The 18,683-nt window shown below is 45.3% G+C and overlaps 1 protein-coding gene across 2 annotated transcripts in view; it reads right to left on the bottom strand.

Annotated features, from left to right (window-relative positions):
- MICU1 (mitochondrial calcium uptake 1) overlaps window positions 1–18,683 on the bottom strand; it is an 84,704-nt gene that overhangs the window by 54,847 nt on the left and 11,174 nt on the right. The window contains exons 4-5 of one of the 2 annotated variants that reach the window (XM_017736559.1): window positions 10,516–10,763; window positions 4,910–5,072 (exon numbers count right to left, since the gene is read on the bottom strand). In XM_017736559.1, the coding sequence (XP_017592048.1) occupies window positions 4,910–5,072; window positions 10,516–10,763 (411 nt within the window). Of the gene's footprint in view, window positions 1–4,909; window positions 5,073–10,515; window positions 10,764–18,683 lie in introns of those variants that run through there. The other variant, XM_017736558.1, reaches the window with a different exon arrangement.

Genomic DNA, 18,683 nt, shown 5'->3' with positions numbered 1-18,683 from the left:
CCCGCCTTTTGCTCCTGCAGCCAAGGCCTCAGCCCCAGCCACTCACTGCCAGCAGCATTCAGTCACCTGCAATGATTTCCAAATCAGCTTCCCTGGAAAGTTTAACTACCACTGTTTATTACTCCTACAATTTCTGATACCACCTATCAGGGGCCTGAAATGAACAGCAGCACTGCCACGGAGCACCTAAGCACAGAGCACCACGAGAAATGTTATTTCAGAGTAGACTGACACCATTTGCTCACCAATACCAGGGATACAGGCTGCCACTTTTATTCATGTGATGGTACTTTCACAGCACTCTAAAAATAAAAATGATTCAATATAAAGCAAAAATTACTTAACACTCACTGCCTGCCACAATGGGGAAAAGAGGGTGTTCAACAGCAGAACCGTACTCCCTGCATTTACTTCCCTCATTTTGGGCTGGGGAGGATGTTTTCATGGAGAAGGATTGAATTATGTAAAGGAAAAAACACAGAATAACTTGTTCTTAGTCTTGTTCAGCAATAGCCAAATCTAAAATCAAATGTTTATTATGTTCCTATTGATTAACAAAAACATACTTTCCATAGATTTTCTCAAAGCCAGCTAATTACCACACTTGATAAATATCTAGACAATCACTAAGCTCTTCATGTTATCTTGTAAAAATAAATCCATAGGCAGCAGGTTATAGACAGCAGTTCTAAAAACCATTTAAAACACAAGCTTCCAGGAGAAGGACAATTATATTACACCAAGAACACGGTTGAAATCAATTAGAAACCATCATGATTTCCTCTGGGATACCAGCAGCTTCCCACTGATGGAAAAACCTTTTCAATTCCTTCCAGTCTTGATATCCTTGTCAGATTTTTCACGTTATTTGGGTAACATTCACTCATGATCTGCTTTTTCCCCCACTGCTTAATATATAACATGGACTCTTTTTTTTGCCAGCAGATGAATAAAAGGGCTAATTATGAAGACTGAAGAGCCTGCTAACTGTGCTTGTGATATGCCACAGGCATATTATTGCAGGAGAAAATGCAACTTGTCCCCTCCAGAGCTGTAATCCAGCTTCTGATTGCTGTATTCAGAGTATTCCCCCTCTGAATCTAAAATGTAACCTGCAAGCAAACAATGAGCTGCCTGAGATTTCTCAGGGGACAACAGCCTCGGGCTTGTGTTCAAGTGCAGGACTGTTTTGTTCCAGGAATGAAGGACCACGGGACTTGTTCTCATCTAGCTCCTCCTGCTCCAACAAGCCAGTCAGTCTCACTGTGAGACATGCCTTCCTAACACACCTGATCAGCCACACCAACCTGTCACCTGTATGGGAAGCCCTCACTTATTTGACTTTCAGCACATAAGCATACATATAAATGCACCTCTCGCTCCTCCTTGGCTCTTTTCCTGGGGTCTCATGTCAGGCATGACAGGCTCAAAGACGATTCTTGCCTAGGAATTACATATTTCCACAAAAATTCCACAAAAAAAAAGAACCCCAGCTTGTACCTCTGAGTTACCTCTCACTGGCATCCTTTTCCTGACGACTTCTCCCTGAAGGACTGGAATCCCAGAATCTCTGGCTTCCTACTAGGTCTTAAATATCCCAGCTGAACACTTTGTGTAACTTTAGGGATCTGTACCAGCCCAGGGAGTTCTCCCCTCTCCATCACATGAGTGCTTGTCACAGCTCCTGGCTGGTTCTACAGGAGATCAGATCCGTATTTCTAAACTTTAATCAAAATGACAAATAATCCACTCCAGAAGCCAGCTTGTGCTCAGCTTCTCATGAAGTTCAGACACGGAAAACAAACCATTTCTAACAGGAGAAGCAAGCTGTACACTCGGATCCAGCCACCAGGAATCAGCTCCGTCCTTCACGGCTCCTCTCCTCCATCACCATCCCGTGCACAGAGCCTGCAGGGGCACAGCTGCTGCTTCTGGCTGCACTCAGCAGCATGTTTGGGGTTTCTTACACTCAAACAAAAAACCTTCCAAGGGCTCAGATATCTGAGTTGCTGCTCATTATGTGGTGAAACTTGAAATGCATTTTTCCTATGGCAGGAGTCTGGGATAACCAGCGAGGTTAATACAGGGATGGAAGAGCAGGACTGGTTTGGAGACAACCTGCCTTCAATTACAGCATGCTGGGATGAGATACAAGAAGTATTTTTTACTTCTTTCAATCCTTATTGCAAAGGCCATAAGAAAACTGATACTGGCTGAACATGACACAGCTCCTTCTTAGTCCAGGATGCTCCAAAATACTCACTTTCCCCAGGAAAACAATCAGTGCAGAATGGACCCAGAAAATCTCAGGGAAATGGAGGGAACCCTTGCACTTCGCACCAGAGGGTTTTCAGTGTATTTTCAGCAGGTTTGAGACCAGGGTACCAAGGAAGCACCAGGTAGGAAACAGCCATCCATCCCTGTCCATCCACTCTTAGAGCAAACTTATCTCTCAGGTACAAGAGGATGTGGGAGGAAAAAAAAATAATACAGGACTGCAGGGAGCAGAAATCACCACCCACGCTTCTCCTGGCACTTGAACTTCCCAGATAGCACAGAAAGAAATTATTTTTTTAAAGCGGCTTTCAAGTTTAATGCCATTCTTTGGCTTCTTCTGACAAACCATTCCAAGCTCAGCAAGCGCACGTCATTCCTTAAGCACAGCTTTGCCTACTTGGGAATGCTGTGGCAGGAAGTTTGACTGAACCAGAGAAAGCAATCTACAGGAACTGAGGAATTGGCATTCATTTTCCCCAAGCTAGCAAAACACAGGCTAGAATTAAGCTGACTTTATTGACAATAAATCAAACTTTCCCCTACGTAATCCATAAAAATGAATCAGGCACATGATACCTCACAGTAGATGAGCAGTTTAAATACAGCAGGGACTCAGCTACCTCATTACTCCAGATCACTTATATTCCACAGTGTTTTCTCTCCATAAAACAGCAGAGGCATTTACAAGAAGTTACTCCCTGAAATTACGAACTGCAGCTTGAGCACACTGAAGGATTACCTCAAAGAGGTTTCCCAGGAGCACACCAGGCTACATCACAACCCCAAGGAACACCTTGGGATGAAGGCAGGATGCTCCAGCCCCAGTGGAGGGCACACCCAAGTCGTGACTCATGGAAAAAGCAGCCCCAGCATTTCCCAACTAACCTGTAACCTAAATTATCCTATGAGTCAAAAGCACCAGCAGGGTGTGAAGCACAGAACTCATCTGGCCAGCAGGTAGCACTCTTTGTTTTCAATTTCTGATCTGAAAACCAGACCCATCTTTCTTTTGTTTTTTCCTACCAGCTTTAAAAACATTGGAGAACAAATTTATGGCTGGTTTGACTTCATTGTAGCAATAAGTGTTTTAGTCTTCTACTGTTCACTATGTATTAAAAAACCCCATTTACTGTGATTGTGATGATGTACAGAGCTCATAAGGAACCACCACCCTAGAGCAGCTCCATCTAGAAGTAAATCCACAACAGTAAGAGTTCTGAAGACAGATTTTTCAACTCAAAATCTGAGATGCCTACCTTCCTGCTCTGCCTGCTGATGGGCAGCCCAAGCTCAGTTTCCATCCCATTCCATTTGCCAAGAGCACCTAAGGCCACTTTCTTCCCTTACAAGCTGCTGTGTGTCACTGACTGGCAGCATTTGCAGGCACTTAAAGGCAGTGACTGGCTTCACGGGGCCATTTCAACAGCCAGGATAACCATGGGAATACAGTGGGAAGTGAGTGGCTAAGACTGATGAGTTATTATTTCCCATTAGTCCCCTCTGCTTGTCTCTGAAGGAGGTGTTGGCTGAGCCTCTTCCACCTATTTTCTTTACACACCTCAAAATGCACCAAGCACGTGGAAGAACTAAAAAAGGAGTCAGATGTGTTGAAATGAAACACAGGATGTTTTTTAAGCTTCCAGACAGGTGCTACTGCTTTTCCAAGTAGCAGTTCAAGAAGTTGCAGATAGACAGGATGGTAACCTACAGCCATTAATTCACATGGAAACTACAGCCATTTCCAGGCCTTGATGGAAACCTAAATATCAATTCACCTACATGCTTCAAACACTAATGCCAGGATTATTTTTTTCTTCCCTCCTGCACACGCTTCATATTGTTATTTTCTAAGCGCAAGGGTACACAGTATTTATTTAGCAGCTGTCATCTAAGATATCAAAACAGTTTCACAATTTGGACATAAACCCCACACTCAAAAAGCTAACATTTGGGGGCTGGAGTTCTTCATTAATGTCTGCAGAGACAAGGGGAGTTTTAATTTGACAAAAGACTTTTTCGTTCTTTGAGATGCAACGTGGGAGACCAAGAAATATGAATCTCCTCCAAAATGGAACACAGACAAAAACCTCCTGACACCCCACCAACACCAAATATTCAGGACACAGCTTTCCAGACAAGAGCAAGGTGTCACTCTCCCACTTGTTGATTGCCAAACCCCCCAGCTATCACAAGTGATGTGTTTGTCTTTAATCCACAGGGAATTTGAAGATGGCAGAGATGAGCCCTACCCTGACACAGGACTGCCTCAACCCCTTTAGGTTGGAAAAGGCCTCTAAGATCATTGAGACTAACCTTTACTGCTGAGGTTCTCCTTGCCAAAGCAACCTCCTTTTGTAGGTTTGGGAAGTGTTCCAGTAAAAGGTAATTTTTCCCTATTAAATATAGGAGAAAGGCATCCCATCTGCTCTTCAAGGGCTCACACCAGCCAGATCTGCTACATTGCATCAGCATTTCGGAAACATGAAAGGGCTCAGGCTAATTTTGGGCTTGGAGCAGGAGAGCTTCAGGAGATGCTTTCTAGCCCTGGCAATGAGAGCTGGGAAGTTTAAAGACCAGGTAGCAGAGACTGGGGAGTACCAGTTCCCCTGACCACCACCCACACACCACTCACTCTCTGGCTGTTTCTCGTTGGGGGTGATGGATCTCACGAAATCCTGCGGGGTCATGAAAACCTCGGACTCGCCGTGCTCGTTGATGACCTTCAGCGTGGCAAAGTATCTGAAGATTTTGTCTGGCGTGGAGTAGGCTCTGATCCTGTTCTCGTATTCCATCACCTGGAAATGAGATTTAGCCAGCATTAGATGGGCACTGTTCCTGCCCCACAGTGACTCAAGTCCTCAAAGAGATTTGCCACAGGACAAGTTGCATGCAACAACACAACTCTGGACCCTTTTGGCATTATTCCTTTCAAAAACCCTTTGAACAACCATGAAAATTGGACATATCAGCTGCTAATGTCCTAGGATTAAGAACAAACACTAAAAATGTTTATTATGAATAAATTTAGACTCTTCATGGTGGCAGAAGAAAAACAAATTCACAAAATCCCTGAAGGTGCTTTAAAAACATGAGCATAAGAAAAAGCACTGGCATCACATTTATGAATCTAAAGCAGCCCAACATTTTAACCACAGCGTTGAAGGGTTTGACTTGTGATTAATATATGAAGTAAAAGAAAAAAGTCTTGGAAAGCTGGGAGAAACCTTTACTTTCAAGCAGAGTCCTGGAAAAAAAATCACTTGGCACCACAGCTGGTTGCTCAGTCACCCAAGATCATTTTTTCCTCTTTTCTATCGCATTGGCAGAATTCCCCAGAAACTCAGTCCTCCCCACCAATCTGCTTCTTCCTAACTCTGCCAGCAGTGATTTTTTTTGTACCTAGAATCAGTTTCCCCTCACACATCCGGAATTAATCAAAGACAATAGAAAGCTTTTCTAAACAAAATCACAACACAAGGCCACAAGGGTGGAAAAAGGCACAGACACCTACACTTCATCATGTATTAGCATGGAAAACTTTCCTCCTTACTTCAGCTTTTCATTCCTGCATTATATGCCATGTTCAACAATCCATAATGTACTTGAAACCTGCAGCTGGCCCAGAGCCCCAGGAGGGAAAAAGCCCAACTGATGATGTACTGCAAGAGAACAAGCAAGATCAAGGCTACTGCCAAGGCAGCTGCAGATCACTCCTGGCTTCGGTCCTGGTTCAGCCTTGTCCTTAAAGTCAAACAACTTCCTCAGCCTGATGTTTATCAGACAGAAAACACCCTCTTCTAGTTTTTCTTATTTCTGGCATAAAACAAGCCAAATGCTTTGAATCCCCCAAGCCAGGCTTTGGTAAAGCAAGCCAGTCTCCTCTTTATCTGCCCCAGCTCAGACCTCCAGCAATGCAACCACAGATGACATTATCTAGAATGACAATACCTAAAGCATTCTCTCCCCTTGTCTCTGCACCACCACAGCTTTTCCTTAATTCACATGTCCTCGCATCAACCACTACAGGCAGTTCCCTCCCTCCCTCCTTCAGGAGAAAGTTTTTGTCCCTATGCCCTTTGCACCTCTAATCAACAAACCTAATCCCGCTTTTACTGCTTCAGTTCACAAGGTTCTCCACAGATAAGGGCATTGGAATGCAGGCAATTGCTTTATTGCCAAGCTCCAAGTCCCAGCAAAAGATGATACCCACTTTCCCACCTCTTTCTGGCTTTGTCTACTGCTCCCACCTGGCAGGAGGCAGCTCCTTATGCCAAAGTGATCTTTCCACTCGTGGGTACAGGCCCACATCTCCCTCCTGCCTGACCTGATCTCATGAATAACACCCCACCCAGCTTAATCAGCCAGAAGCAGCTCAGTATTTTTACCTTCAAGCAAGACAAACCGAAGGACAGTATGAAACCCCAGACTGGAGCCAAGAGCAGACACCACAGACCATGACCAGCATCCTCCATCCATGGCAACCCCTCAACACAGCCTGCTTTCTAGCTAAAAAAAACTCACTAGCCAAATTTTCCAAGCCCGTGGAAAAGTTTGTTGCAAGGCACTATCGAAGGCTTTCCCTCAACCCAGCTAGGCACAACTCAACAACCCCACTGCTGCACCAGAGACAGGAGTCCTGACGTTTCTGCCAGTAAAACCATGTTTCACTTCATCCCACTTGACTTCGTATCCACAATGGCTCTTCCCTCTGTATCCATTTTAAGGCCCTGCTAAGATGCTACTGTCAGTCTTGTTGCTGTCAGGTGCTTTTCTCCTCATGTTTAGAGCATCTAGAGTACTACTTCCAAAGCAACAACAGCTTACTAACAACATGGGTTCAAAACCACATTTCCTGTCTCAGCTTACAGCACAAAAATGCACAAGCTAGACCAAAAAAGTAGAATTTAAACTGCTTTTTAGCATCTCACAGGCTGCTTTCATCACAACTGAAATCTCCCTTCTTCCACAAGCTTCCCTACAAGAACGGAGCAAATGCAGCCACACTTCTTCCCTTTTGCCTGCAGCTGAACTCAATTACATCATTCTTGCTAATGAGCTAATCAGCTGGAAAAAACTGACAAATGTTACAGCCCATCCCTCTGTCTGCAAGGCTGGGTGCAACACGAAGCCAGGTCAAGAAGGGAGCAGCCAAAATGCTGCAAATGGCAAAAAACTCACTTATTCAAGTCTGGGTGCTAAACATCAAGTGGGTGCCCTGGTCCCTACCCAGATGTGGAGATAAGAGCCCACGCATTTGGGTGCAGACAACCACCACTTGTGAGGGGTTTTGCACTGCTTCAAAGCAACCTGCACAGAAAATCAGGCCAGGCAAGAGTCTCCTCTCCTGACCTCTCACCTTTCCCCAGTACACACCAGTCCTCGATGCAAGGAAGACCAGCCAAAATTCTCACTGTGCCCCCAAGAACTGCAGCCTCGCATAATCAGGCACCTCCAGAAAGATGATATGACCCAAAGGGGAAAATCCCTTTTTTGCATTTATTAGTAGAGCATGTACTAGAGGAGAAAGACAAGCAAGTAATCCCTGTTGCTCTACAAGAATGAAGATGCTGTTGAGACTGTCAATGTTTATGCTAAGCCTCAGGTTAAAAGAAAAAAACCCTAAATCCTATGCAGACATGAAAATAAAGCTCTAAATTAACATCTCAAGGCACTTCCAGGGCCTCCCTGACCATGCAACAGCACACATCTTAATAGGATAAATTAATTAGGACTCATTTTCTTTGTGCTTCCTCCTGTGACACACACCCAAATGAAAGCTCGGCACAACAAACATCCCAAGGCAAGATACCTGCAGGACCCAAACACTGCCAGTACATCTCGCTAAGTCAGCCCTGCTGCTGCATGCCAACACTTTTAGCAAGTTAATTAACCCATCAGCCCGCCCCCCCATCATGTATTACAGCTCATTAGCCTTCAAACTATGCAGGCACACAAGTAATTTTTTCCTTTCCTGCCCTACACATCCAAGACCTACACAACGCTCAGACAACACGTGCTTGGGAACCAGCCACACACAATCCCAACACCTGAGAGTGGTTTGTGTTTCAGCTTCCCTCTCACTGCATCACTATCCAAAACAGCAATGTCAAACTTAACTTATTGCTTCACCGCTAATCATCAACTTAATTAAGAGCAACATTAGGATAACAAACAAGTGTTAAACACTTCCAATTAGGCTTAATTTTTTCACAAGGAAAATCCCACGCTATTTTCAATTCATTATGGGAAGAGTTTTTACTGTGGGTGGTGATGTTTGTTGGGGTTTTCTTACACACGCAGAAGAGTCAAGAATCCCCAAGGTGTGACACAATTAGGGGAGCAGCACATCCTGGGAGCAGCCCTGATTTCGAGCCAGGAGCAGGGGCACACCTTCCCCTGCCATCTGAGCTGGCCACATTCAAACACAGCTCCCGAGGTGACTCACCACAGCAGCTGCTGATCAAACACCGAGCCCACAGCAGAGCCGCTCAAACACGGAGCAGGCACCTGGGAGAGTAGCTGGCACATCCTGCCTTTATTGGCGCTTTGCAACATTGGCATTCAGGCCACACAAGGTACATTCTATCTCGGGGCTGCAGAGAAAAGGCTTGTGCTGGCACAAAGATGATGAGGGCTGTCTTGAACAGGGCTGTTCCCAAGGAAATCGCTGCTCCTGAGTTCCTGCTCTCGGAGGAAGGCGGACTGGGATGAGAAGGGATCCAGGCCACACACTATTCCCGTCTTTTGGGCACACCTGGCTTGTGTCTTATTTGGAAATTATGGCTATATTCCTCCCTGCCTAGTTAGGGAAGGAAAGAGCTGTTCAACACAGGCACATCTCTAACAACTGGAACAACAGTCCTTGCCTCTAAAGAAACTTCCTCTGGCTTCCCCAGCCAGCAGCCACGTCAGACAAAAATCAATCTTTACACTCACTGTATTCAAAAATAAGAGTGTGGATGGAAGTGGACTGTGGTTTGCTCTTTGCAACCTGCCTCCATCTGCTGACACTGGAAAAAACCAATAACCTGCTTTTCTTGAGTGGAACTGGCAAGAGCTGGAGTTGTCAGAGCACCTGACACCCAGTTGCCATGAAAAGTAGCAGCTTCCAAGAACCCACATTCCTGGATGATTCTGAATATTTCAGCTCAGTATCTTACTATGTAACTTCACTGAGCTGCCACCAACATGTCACAACAGGAGAGAGTTTGGAGCCCCAAATACCACGAGGCATTTGAAATCTCAAGTTGTGTAATCTACTCTGACCAGGAACTGACATAATTCAGCAGCTTCAAAGGAAACAGCTCTTAATTTTTCATGAGAAGCTGTTAAGCCACTATATATGACCATCCACAATTTAACAGGTAATGAGATGCAACCTCCAGAATACAGGCTTAAAAATAATTATCAGAAGCAAATCTTAACAAAATGGGAGTAGATGTTCTGCACAGTTCCTTTCTCCTCTTTGGTGCTGCAACAATATTACATCATCCCACACAGACCAATAAAACTGACATCCAGATGGGCTTAAAAAATAAAATACTGCTGTCTGCCAGCTCCCAGTTACAGGACATCCTTTAATAACAGTGGTTTCAGACAGTGCCAAACCAGTTGTCAGTTCTGAGGAGCACAGGGCTCCTGGAATTGCCCAAGAGTGAAGGCAGGTCACAAGCTAACAATAGAGTTTATTACTCAGGTTTTCCTCCTCTTTAAAATGTGTTTGATCTCAAAATGAAATAGCCAGAAGCATCAAGAGAGAGCCAGGACTAACCATGAAGAGGGACTGAGGCTGTATTTCAACAACTACATTTGCACAGAATAATAAAATGAAGAATTAAAGTACACCTTTCCTATAACCCTCCCTTCCACATTCATCCTCTACTGCTTCCTACATGCACTGTGTATATTCACAGGCAAAGAGATGGACTCCGAGACACACATGCTGAATGTCCCAGATGGTTTAAAAGCTTTGGCACCAACTCCCTGCTTTGCATGCACCATCCTAACAGCCATCAGAGCAGGAGCCTTGGTTATCTTGGACATCCAAGCGGAGGTGGGAGAAGAGGTCTCCATTTCAGAGGATCAGCATATTGTGCTTCCCAAACACAGAAGTTTCAACCCACAGAAACTCATGGCAACATGCCAAGAAAGTAGGTTCCCAAAACAGTGAGGTCTCTTAGAAAATAAAGACAGGTACAGAGCAAGTTTTCTCTCTTGCAAGATGCCCAAGTTTGGTACCTTGCGGTCCCGGAACCCAGAGCGCTTCTTCTTCTTCGCTTCCGGCGGCACCTCCTCATCGCCCGACGATGTCACTGCCCGCCTGCCCTGGCTGCCGCTGCTCCCCTGCTCCTCCTCCTCGTGCTTCCCCTTCTCCCCCGGCTCTGCCCTCGGGCCGTGTCTGACGGAGGAGGACGAGTCTTCTGCGTAGGCCCTGTCCCAAGAAAGAAAGCACCTGTTTAGGAAGTGACTGAGTGGTGCTAAGGCTGCAACAAAATGGTCCTGCCAGGCTCTACCCGAGTGAAACACTGGCTACAGTTCAGTGGGGAGGGCTGCAAAGCAAAAGCCCCCTTGGAACACAGTGTGCATTCCCCTGTTGTAATCCAATTTCCACCCCACACCAAAACCCAGACTAATGGTCACAGTAAGTTTTCTCAGTCCAAATCACTCAGTGAATTATCACATCCTCTCCCAAAAACCAGACATGCAAGAAACACTGGGAGAAGGGCATATCATACCTCCTCTAGCACTAAATTCCACCTCTGCTTCCTCAAAAAGATATACAAAGTGACAGAAATGTGTTTTACCATCAGCACTGCAGGACTCAGGACTAACAACCTTTTTGTTTCAGCTCAGCTGATTTATTTTCTATCTCCAGCAGCTGACAGGCTGTTTTATCCCCTTCTTCCACCAATGACTCTTCTAAACACCAGTGCTGCAAGATTTGTGACAACAAAACTGGAGTTGTTTATCCTCAAGGTGAAAATAAAACTCTGGCAGAGCACAGGACCCCTTTTCCCTTGCTGTTCAAATACAAAGATCTTCAGGCAACTCCATTCATAGACCAAGACTCAACACTTCAAGTGAGAGTCAGGAGCAACTCGCAGAACTGCAACTGGCAATGGGATGATTAAATAAAAAGCAGGATAAATCCCTAAGCCAAACAATGCTCTGGCTTTCCCATGCTTTACTTGTAAAGCAGTTTAGAATCAGACAGAGCTCAGACCCCATTAACATCAGTGAAATTACAATCTCTGAGGATCCGTTAACATGTCACAAGCAGCAAAGCCAACGGTTTGACAAAATTATTTCTCTTTCTAAAGGACTCAAACAGAGCTCAGGGAAACATTCCAGCCTGCCCATAATTTAAGCAAATCTGCCTTTGCTTTGCATTCCTGGTGGTTTGTTTTGGACTAATCACAGGGTATGGAGCTTACACACAGGTGCTGCTCCTTGGCCACTTTGGTACTGCCTGGAACTATGAACGTAGTCATTTACAGCTGTGTGAGTTTGTTTTAAAAGGGCTGCCTTGGGAGAAAAACAAAAACAAACCAAGATTTTTGAAGTCTCCCAAGCTCTAAACAAAAGGCTACACATACTTCATCCTACCAGTTTCCTGGAAAACACAGATGTGGTATTTAATATTAACAGAAGAGAGTCTGTGTCTGTCTCCCCAGAAATCACAGAATCATGGGTTGGAAGGGGCCTTAAAGATCCTCTCATTCCAAACGCCTGCCATGGGCAGGAACACCATCCACAGCTTGCAGCAATCTCAGCACATCAGCTCCCAAGAAGGAGAAATGAGGGCAGGTGCTGCCTCAATTAAATGCTACCAGAATAAAAGACAACTCTCTCCTTATCAGCATCCAATAATTCACTGACAGTCGCAGAACAAGACAGATGGGAATGGGCTAAATAACTGCACACCTTCCACAGTACCGGTGGGAAGAAAGCACTTTATGATTTATGGAATGGTTTGGGCTGGAAGGGATCAGCTCAGATAGGGGTTCAGAGGTTTCTAGTCCACAGTGGGACAGAACACAGCTCCATTACAGGGGTCTGATGTAATAAAATATACAAGTGGTCAGAGAAGAGCAGTATTAATCCTGCCTTTTCACATAAGAATGGAGTTTTATGCACTTTCCATTCTGAAAAGACTCTGAATCTCAATTTGCCAACATATGTTTGCAAGTCCTACAGCAAAGTACCATCTTTAAGACCCCCACTGAACCAAACTTTCAGGGACAGGATCCAAACCTGGGTCCTCCACAAGAATCTTAAGATAGGGAAATTATTTCCCTGGAACAGTCTGGCAGCTGATCTCTCTTGGAGCATGAAGTCCACACTGGCACCTCTGCTGAAGCCTTTCCTGAAAGTTCAATCAGCACTGGCACATCCTTGAGGAGCTGTGCAATAGGCTGGAATATGCAGTTACCAGCTGAGGCTACACCAGCAGCACTGACATGGAAAGCCCTTGTGCAGGCAGGACACCCACCTTAAGTAGCTCTCAGGAAGTCTCTTGGGAAAAGGGGATAGAAAAGCGATAGGAAATCAATGGCTTATCTCCACAACTAAGCTATTCCATATGAAACATGCTGAAGAATAGCTGTATCAGGAAAGATTTGCTCCTGTAATGCTTGACTGACAGCTAGCAGACCAGGGAAGGGATAGATGAAATTGAAAAATCAAACATTTTCAGCACATCCCACGCATTCCTTCAATCCATCAGGCTGTCAAGTCAGTTGCTCCAGTGATAGAGATGGAGGCTGTTTAAATACAGTCGGCTTTTTCCTCCCTCTGCTTTATCCAGGTAATTAACTCTGCTCCACAGTCAGATCACCATCCCAGCATTCAGGAAAATGAGCTCTGAGGAGAAAGGCAGAGCCTGTAGGCTACTTCTCAAGCAAGATTTTAAACAGCTCTTCCTCACCTCCAGGCCACTGGCCAAACTACTCACTGAAATAACCACTGAAGGAGCAGCACTCTACGTGCCCCTTCTCCTCTGTGTATTTTACCACCCTGTGCTGAAATTCTTGGCTTCCAACACCTGCAACTTCCACACTCAGCCCACACAAAAAAAGTCTTTGAGTGCAGATGTCAGAGTATGGCTGGGGAAAAAAAAGCCCCTAGCTCCAGAAATATGGACCCTGCTGGACTTAACTCAGCAAGTGAAGACTCTCCCCTCCGCTCTTTGACGAGGCTGACTTTCCAATGGAATTCCTGGTGCTGCAGCTTCTGCACAAAAGGGAAATGAAAATACAAAGCCTCCCTTCACTGTGTGCCAAGACCAGCCACCAGTCTCTCTCCGCAGAGTGTGCCTGCCCTGGATCCTGAATCCTACTGCCATGCTTCAACCGTTCTGATCTCTTCAGACTGTTTTTCCCTCCAGTGAACTGAATTTGAAACAAAGACTATTTCCCACCCACTTAGCAGTATCTCCTTTGAATCCTTGGAGAAAGCCAACAATCAAGTGTAAGATTAGGTTCCTTACCCTCCCCAAAAACACCAAGCTACCAGAGGCCTGCAATGATAAATTCTCTCTTAGGGAATCATTATTTAAGAGAGCCAAAGGCATGCAACCATAGGATATAATCCAGGAAGGATCCTGGGACTCACACTAGGCATTGGCACAACACTCCAAGTTGCAGGTCTTCCAATGAATCACACCCCCCCACTTGAAAGTATTTTTCTTCTTTGAATGACAGAAGCAGAACAGCATGAAAAAATCAGAGAGCTTTGTGCCAGAGATAACAGTGCTCAGCTATTCTAATCCTGAAGACAGTAGCAAAGTACTCAGCTATCAGTTGCTGTTCAGTCTCAGAAGGAAATGTAAGAGATCTAACAACAAGCTGGGCACTCAGGAGTCAGCAAAGATGCTGCCACGAAACCAGAAGCAGGAGGGAGGAATCTTGCCTGACACATGTGTTCTGCAGTTGACTAAGAGCTGCCGTTCTCCCTGTATGTAAACATCTGGAGATATCCCAGTGAGGTTTAAAAGCCACTTAAGACTTCGGGGCTCTCAAGCTGTAATGCAAAAGCAAGTTTGGACATGACACTCATAAGAACAGGCTACCTCCAGGGATCAGGAGAACTTTCAGCAAGGAGCTCTGTCTCACCCTCAGCTCAACCCTATTCAGCATCTAAAATAGTTACCTGAAACTTTAATAAGAAACTCACCAGAGATTATGAAGAACCACAACCCAATTTTTCAGGGTATCACCCTACTCACAGAACTCTCTACTACTTTGCTTCCCTCCTCATCTCTCACATACTCAACACTGACATAAATTGGCAAATTTGTGGCAAGAACTTCACAAAGGCAGTCAGACTAATGACACATGCTGTGGCATCCTGACATTACCCCAATATCCTTGTGAGCTATAAGTCTGGTATTTCTTAATCCAGGAGATGCTGCTTTCATCTCCAAACAGAGCTCACCACAGTGGGGTATGGGGCTGTGCCCCCAGGATCTGATCCCTTCCTTCCCCAGTGTCCATGGAAAAATCCCAGTGTGCAACCAAAAGCCATCGGAGAGAACTCAGTGTTCTTTCAAGACACCACTCCCAGATCAATGTGTCTTGAAGTCTTAGGAAAAATCCCTCAGCACAGCAATCCCAAGGGTAGTCTCTTGAGTGTGTCACCTCTCACAAAGAATTTTAAAAAACCATAGAACCACAAAATGTTTTGGGTTGAAAAGGACCTTAAAGATCATCTTGTTCTACCCCACAATATATAAACACAGCAGAGCTCTAAAAATAAAAATAATCTCACATGGATAATACCTAGAGTTTTTCATCTTTTCTCCCCTACATTAGGTTAAGTTGCACCTGACACATCTATAGCTATAAAACAGGTTTCTCCCCTCTTGACTATGATTTATGTGGTTGCCTTTGTTTTACTACATGAGAGATTTTTAAAGTCTCTGTTTCAGCTGGCATAAGATATTTCCAGCAATTCTACCATTAAAAAGGTATTCTAAGCAAATTACTCTAAAGCCCCCAGGACACTGGTGCAAAAAATCAATGCATTCTTAAACAGAGTTATAGAATCCCAAAACAGTTTAATTTGGAAGGAACCTTAAAGCTCCTCCAGTTCCACCCCTTGCCACGGGCAGGGACACCTTCCACTGTCCCAGGCTGCTCCAAGCCCCAGTGTCCAGCCTGGCCTTGGGCACTGCCAGGGATCCAGGGGCAGCCCCAGCTGCTCTGGGCACCCTGTGCCAGGGCCTGCCCACCCTCCCAGGGAGCAATTCCTTCCCAGTATCTAAACTAACACTGCCCTCTGGCAATGGGAAGCCATCCCTTGTCCCAAACCCCTCTCCAGCTCTCCCGGAGCCCCTTTAGGCCCTGGAAGGGGCTTTAAGGTCCCCCAGATCCTTCTCCTCTCCAGGGGAGCAGCCCCAGCTCTCTCAGCCTGGCTCCAGAGCAGAGGGGCTCCAGCCCTGGGAGCAGCTCCGGGTCCTCCTCTGGACTCGCTCCAACAAAGTCCAGCAACACAGGTGTCTTGACCTTATTCTTTCTTACCACTAATTTATTCACAGAAGGATAAGAAATGAAGCATTAACTTAGTATTTTCAGTCTGTCAGGAAGAGCACTGGTAAGACTCTGCTTACAGAGGTCCCTCTGTGCCCCCAAAGGTACCTTTGCTCCCTTATTTCACTCAGTATTAGATTGATTAACAAGCTTCAGCACCAAAATGCCAATTTAAGTGCTTTCAGATGCCCACAGATTCAGCCAGGAAGGGCTGTGACATGAAGAACAGATCTGCAGCCATTTCGTAACACTCCAAACGGGTATCAGGAACAAGAGAGTACAAGTTTTACACCACTATGAGTAACAGAATATTTTTTATAAACATTAAGCTTGCTACAGACTGTGAGGTTTAGTACTTCTCATATATTACTGCCTCATTTAGAGTAGCCAATGACTGCACCAAGATTAATTTCAATTAATTCAGTTCATTATGCCAATGCCCAGATACTTAATTGCTTCTCTTGCCAGCTGGAAATCCTCAGAGTTTAAGTTATTGCTGAGAAAGGGTAAACTTCATTAGTCTTCTAAGCTCAGCTATTTGCACTGCTCAAGCATTCCTCACCACAGGAAAACTGAGCTGCATTAGCTACTCCTGTTGTGTAATAATTTAGAGGAGATACATTCCCCCAAAAGCAGGCAGTAGGACTTCCTGGAGGGCAAGGAAGGCAACAGGAGCAACACTTACCTGCGATGGACCAAAGATCCATCCCACCAACCCACCTCCTATCTTAGGGAACACACAAGTAAGTCTATCTTGCATCATACAACCAGGGGATTTTTTCATATGTATCTTTTCACTCCTTGATTTCTCCTCTACCTTTGTGTGAGCTTCCTTACCCCGGCACTGGCTTCTGCTGCTGACCACAGCACATCCTACAGAATCCACCTGAAACACACAGGTTTCAGGCTGCACCTGACAGTCTCCACTTGAGAATTCCTGTCTTTCTTCACACCGTCATAATCTTCTACCTATCTAGCCCAAGAAACTTAAAATGTTCAACTGATCTGGCCTGTTGCATCTTTAATGCCTTAACTGTAAAGAAGTATTTACATATTTACCTGTTAGAACTAATTAATTATACTTACTGCTACTTCCTGTACTAACTCAGGACATGACTACCTGAGTAACTCAGGATGTCATTACAAACATTCTGTCCTCGCCTACTCTCAAACTCTACTGATCACCTAATTTACATATTCAGGACAAAGGAAATTTACACTTCACCCCTTATAACTCTAAACAAAGCTAAAATGTCCACTTGAAAGCCCATTTAAAACTTCCACAGACGTCAGTATGAAGAATTTTCTACATCAAACTTACCAGTTTTGTTCCTTGTTTTATTCAGCAGCTTTATGCCAAGTAATTAATATTGTAAGCTTGGGTGCACTTTTATTTTACAGTTGCTGACGTTGAGGATTTATTTCATGGCTCAGACAGGAAAGGAATACTTGAAAGTCTGTACAATTCTATTTAGTGCTTTATAAATTTACAAAAGACAAAGGAGACAAGGAAGAAGAAGGAAAGGCAGACCAAGTAATAGCAGCAAGTCAGCCTCTCCAGATCGGTGAGAGCTGGGTCTCCTTTGACTGCTTTCTATCAGCAGTCTCAGCTGAGGAAGGTGCCCAAGGGCCCCCAAGAAACAGCAAAGTACTCCACGAGCCAAAAATCTCTCCCTGAAATCCATCCCTGACCCAGCACTCCACATACCACAAGCACCATCCTCCTGATAAAAGCAACACCAACGCCTGAAAATGTAGCTGGTTTCAAAAGCAGAGGAACCTGCTACAGAAGGGAGTGATTAACTCCGTGTTTCTGGGACAGCTTTACGTAGGACTCTACTGACTTTATGATCATGCTGAGGATAAGGTTTTAAGTGGAAAAACCCCGCTCGCTTCCCTGCTGGAAAAGGGGCGTTATCCTGGCCATTCCCTCAGAGGCACTGACTGCATCAGCGCAGAGCATTAGCAAAATGCAGCACAAAACGGCACTGTGCTGGATCACAGCGTTCTTCCTCCACGCAAGCAACTCCTCTTAGCAGAGAGCCAGCTTTGACAGCTCTAAGGAACAGCCAGAACATTTCCCATCACCTTTCTCCCGCTGCATTAAAACTAGAGCCTTGTAGCCACAGGTGAGCAGAAAGCCAGCAATAAATCACCTGAATACAAGCATGAAAAGAACAGAGGCTTTCAGCAAATACTTTATTTTTAGACTCTAATTGCAGTCACATGCTTGAGTGACACTGCTGGTGCCACACTGCTCCCACATGACAGAAGAGAAGGGAGTCCCTGTTTTACTTCATACATGGCACAGGCCCAGGGTTCAGTGAGAGCCACCTCAGGAAAGCCCAAACATCCCCTTTCTCCCCACAGTTATGGAAATGAGCTTTGAGCCTCAGAGCCCAGGAGGTGTCCTAAGGCTCTGACCCTTAAAATCCACATAAACCCCGTGTGCTGCTACCTTCCCCCCAAGAGACGGACTGTCCCCTTCTGCTCCCCTGCTGCACTTCATACACGAAGCAGCCAGCAGACACAAAAAAACCAGAGGAGCACACCCTGGCTGGATGCGCTGTTTCGATCAGAACCTGCGAAAGCGAAGGTTTCTCTCTTCACACCACCACAAACCGCCAGGCAGGGAGGAAATCAGGCAGGAAACCACATCAAAGAGCCCGTGTGAGACAACGCCTCAGCCAGCCCCGAGCGTGGTCGCATCCCTGAGCACTCCCAGCAGCAAATCAGCAATCACCCACAGCCATTCCTCCCATGCAGCAGAAGCAGGACAAGCAGGAACGCTTTGCCGAGTCTCCTGCAGGTCTTAATCCCCGCCGCAGGTACTTACCAGGGGCAGAAGAGAAATTAGATACCCGTATATTACCTCTG

Source organism: Corvus brachyrhynchos, unplaced genomic scaffold (assembly GCF_000691975.1).
Source record: "Corvus brachyrhynchos isolate BGI_N302 unplaced genomic scaffold, ASM69197v1 scaffold66, whole genome shotgun sequence".
Taxonomy (NCBI): Eukaryota; Metazoa; Chordata; class Aves; order Passeriformes; family Corvidae; genus Corvus; species Corvus brachyrhynchos.
The sequence above is the reverse complement of the archived record's forward strand: the minus strand, read 5'-3'. Positions and strand labels throughout refer to the sequence as shown.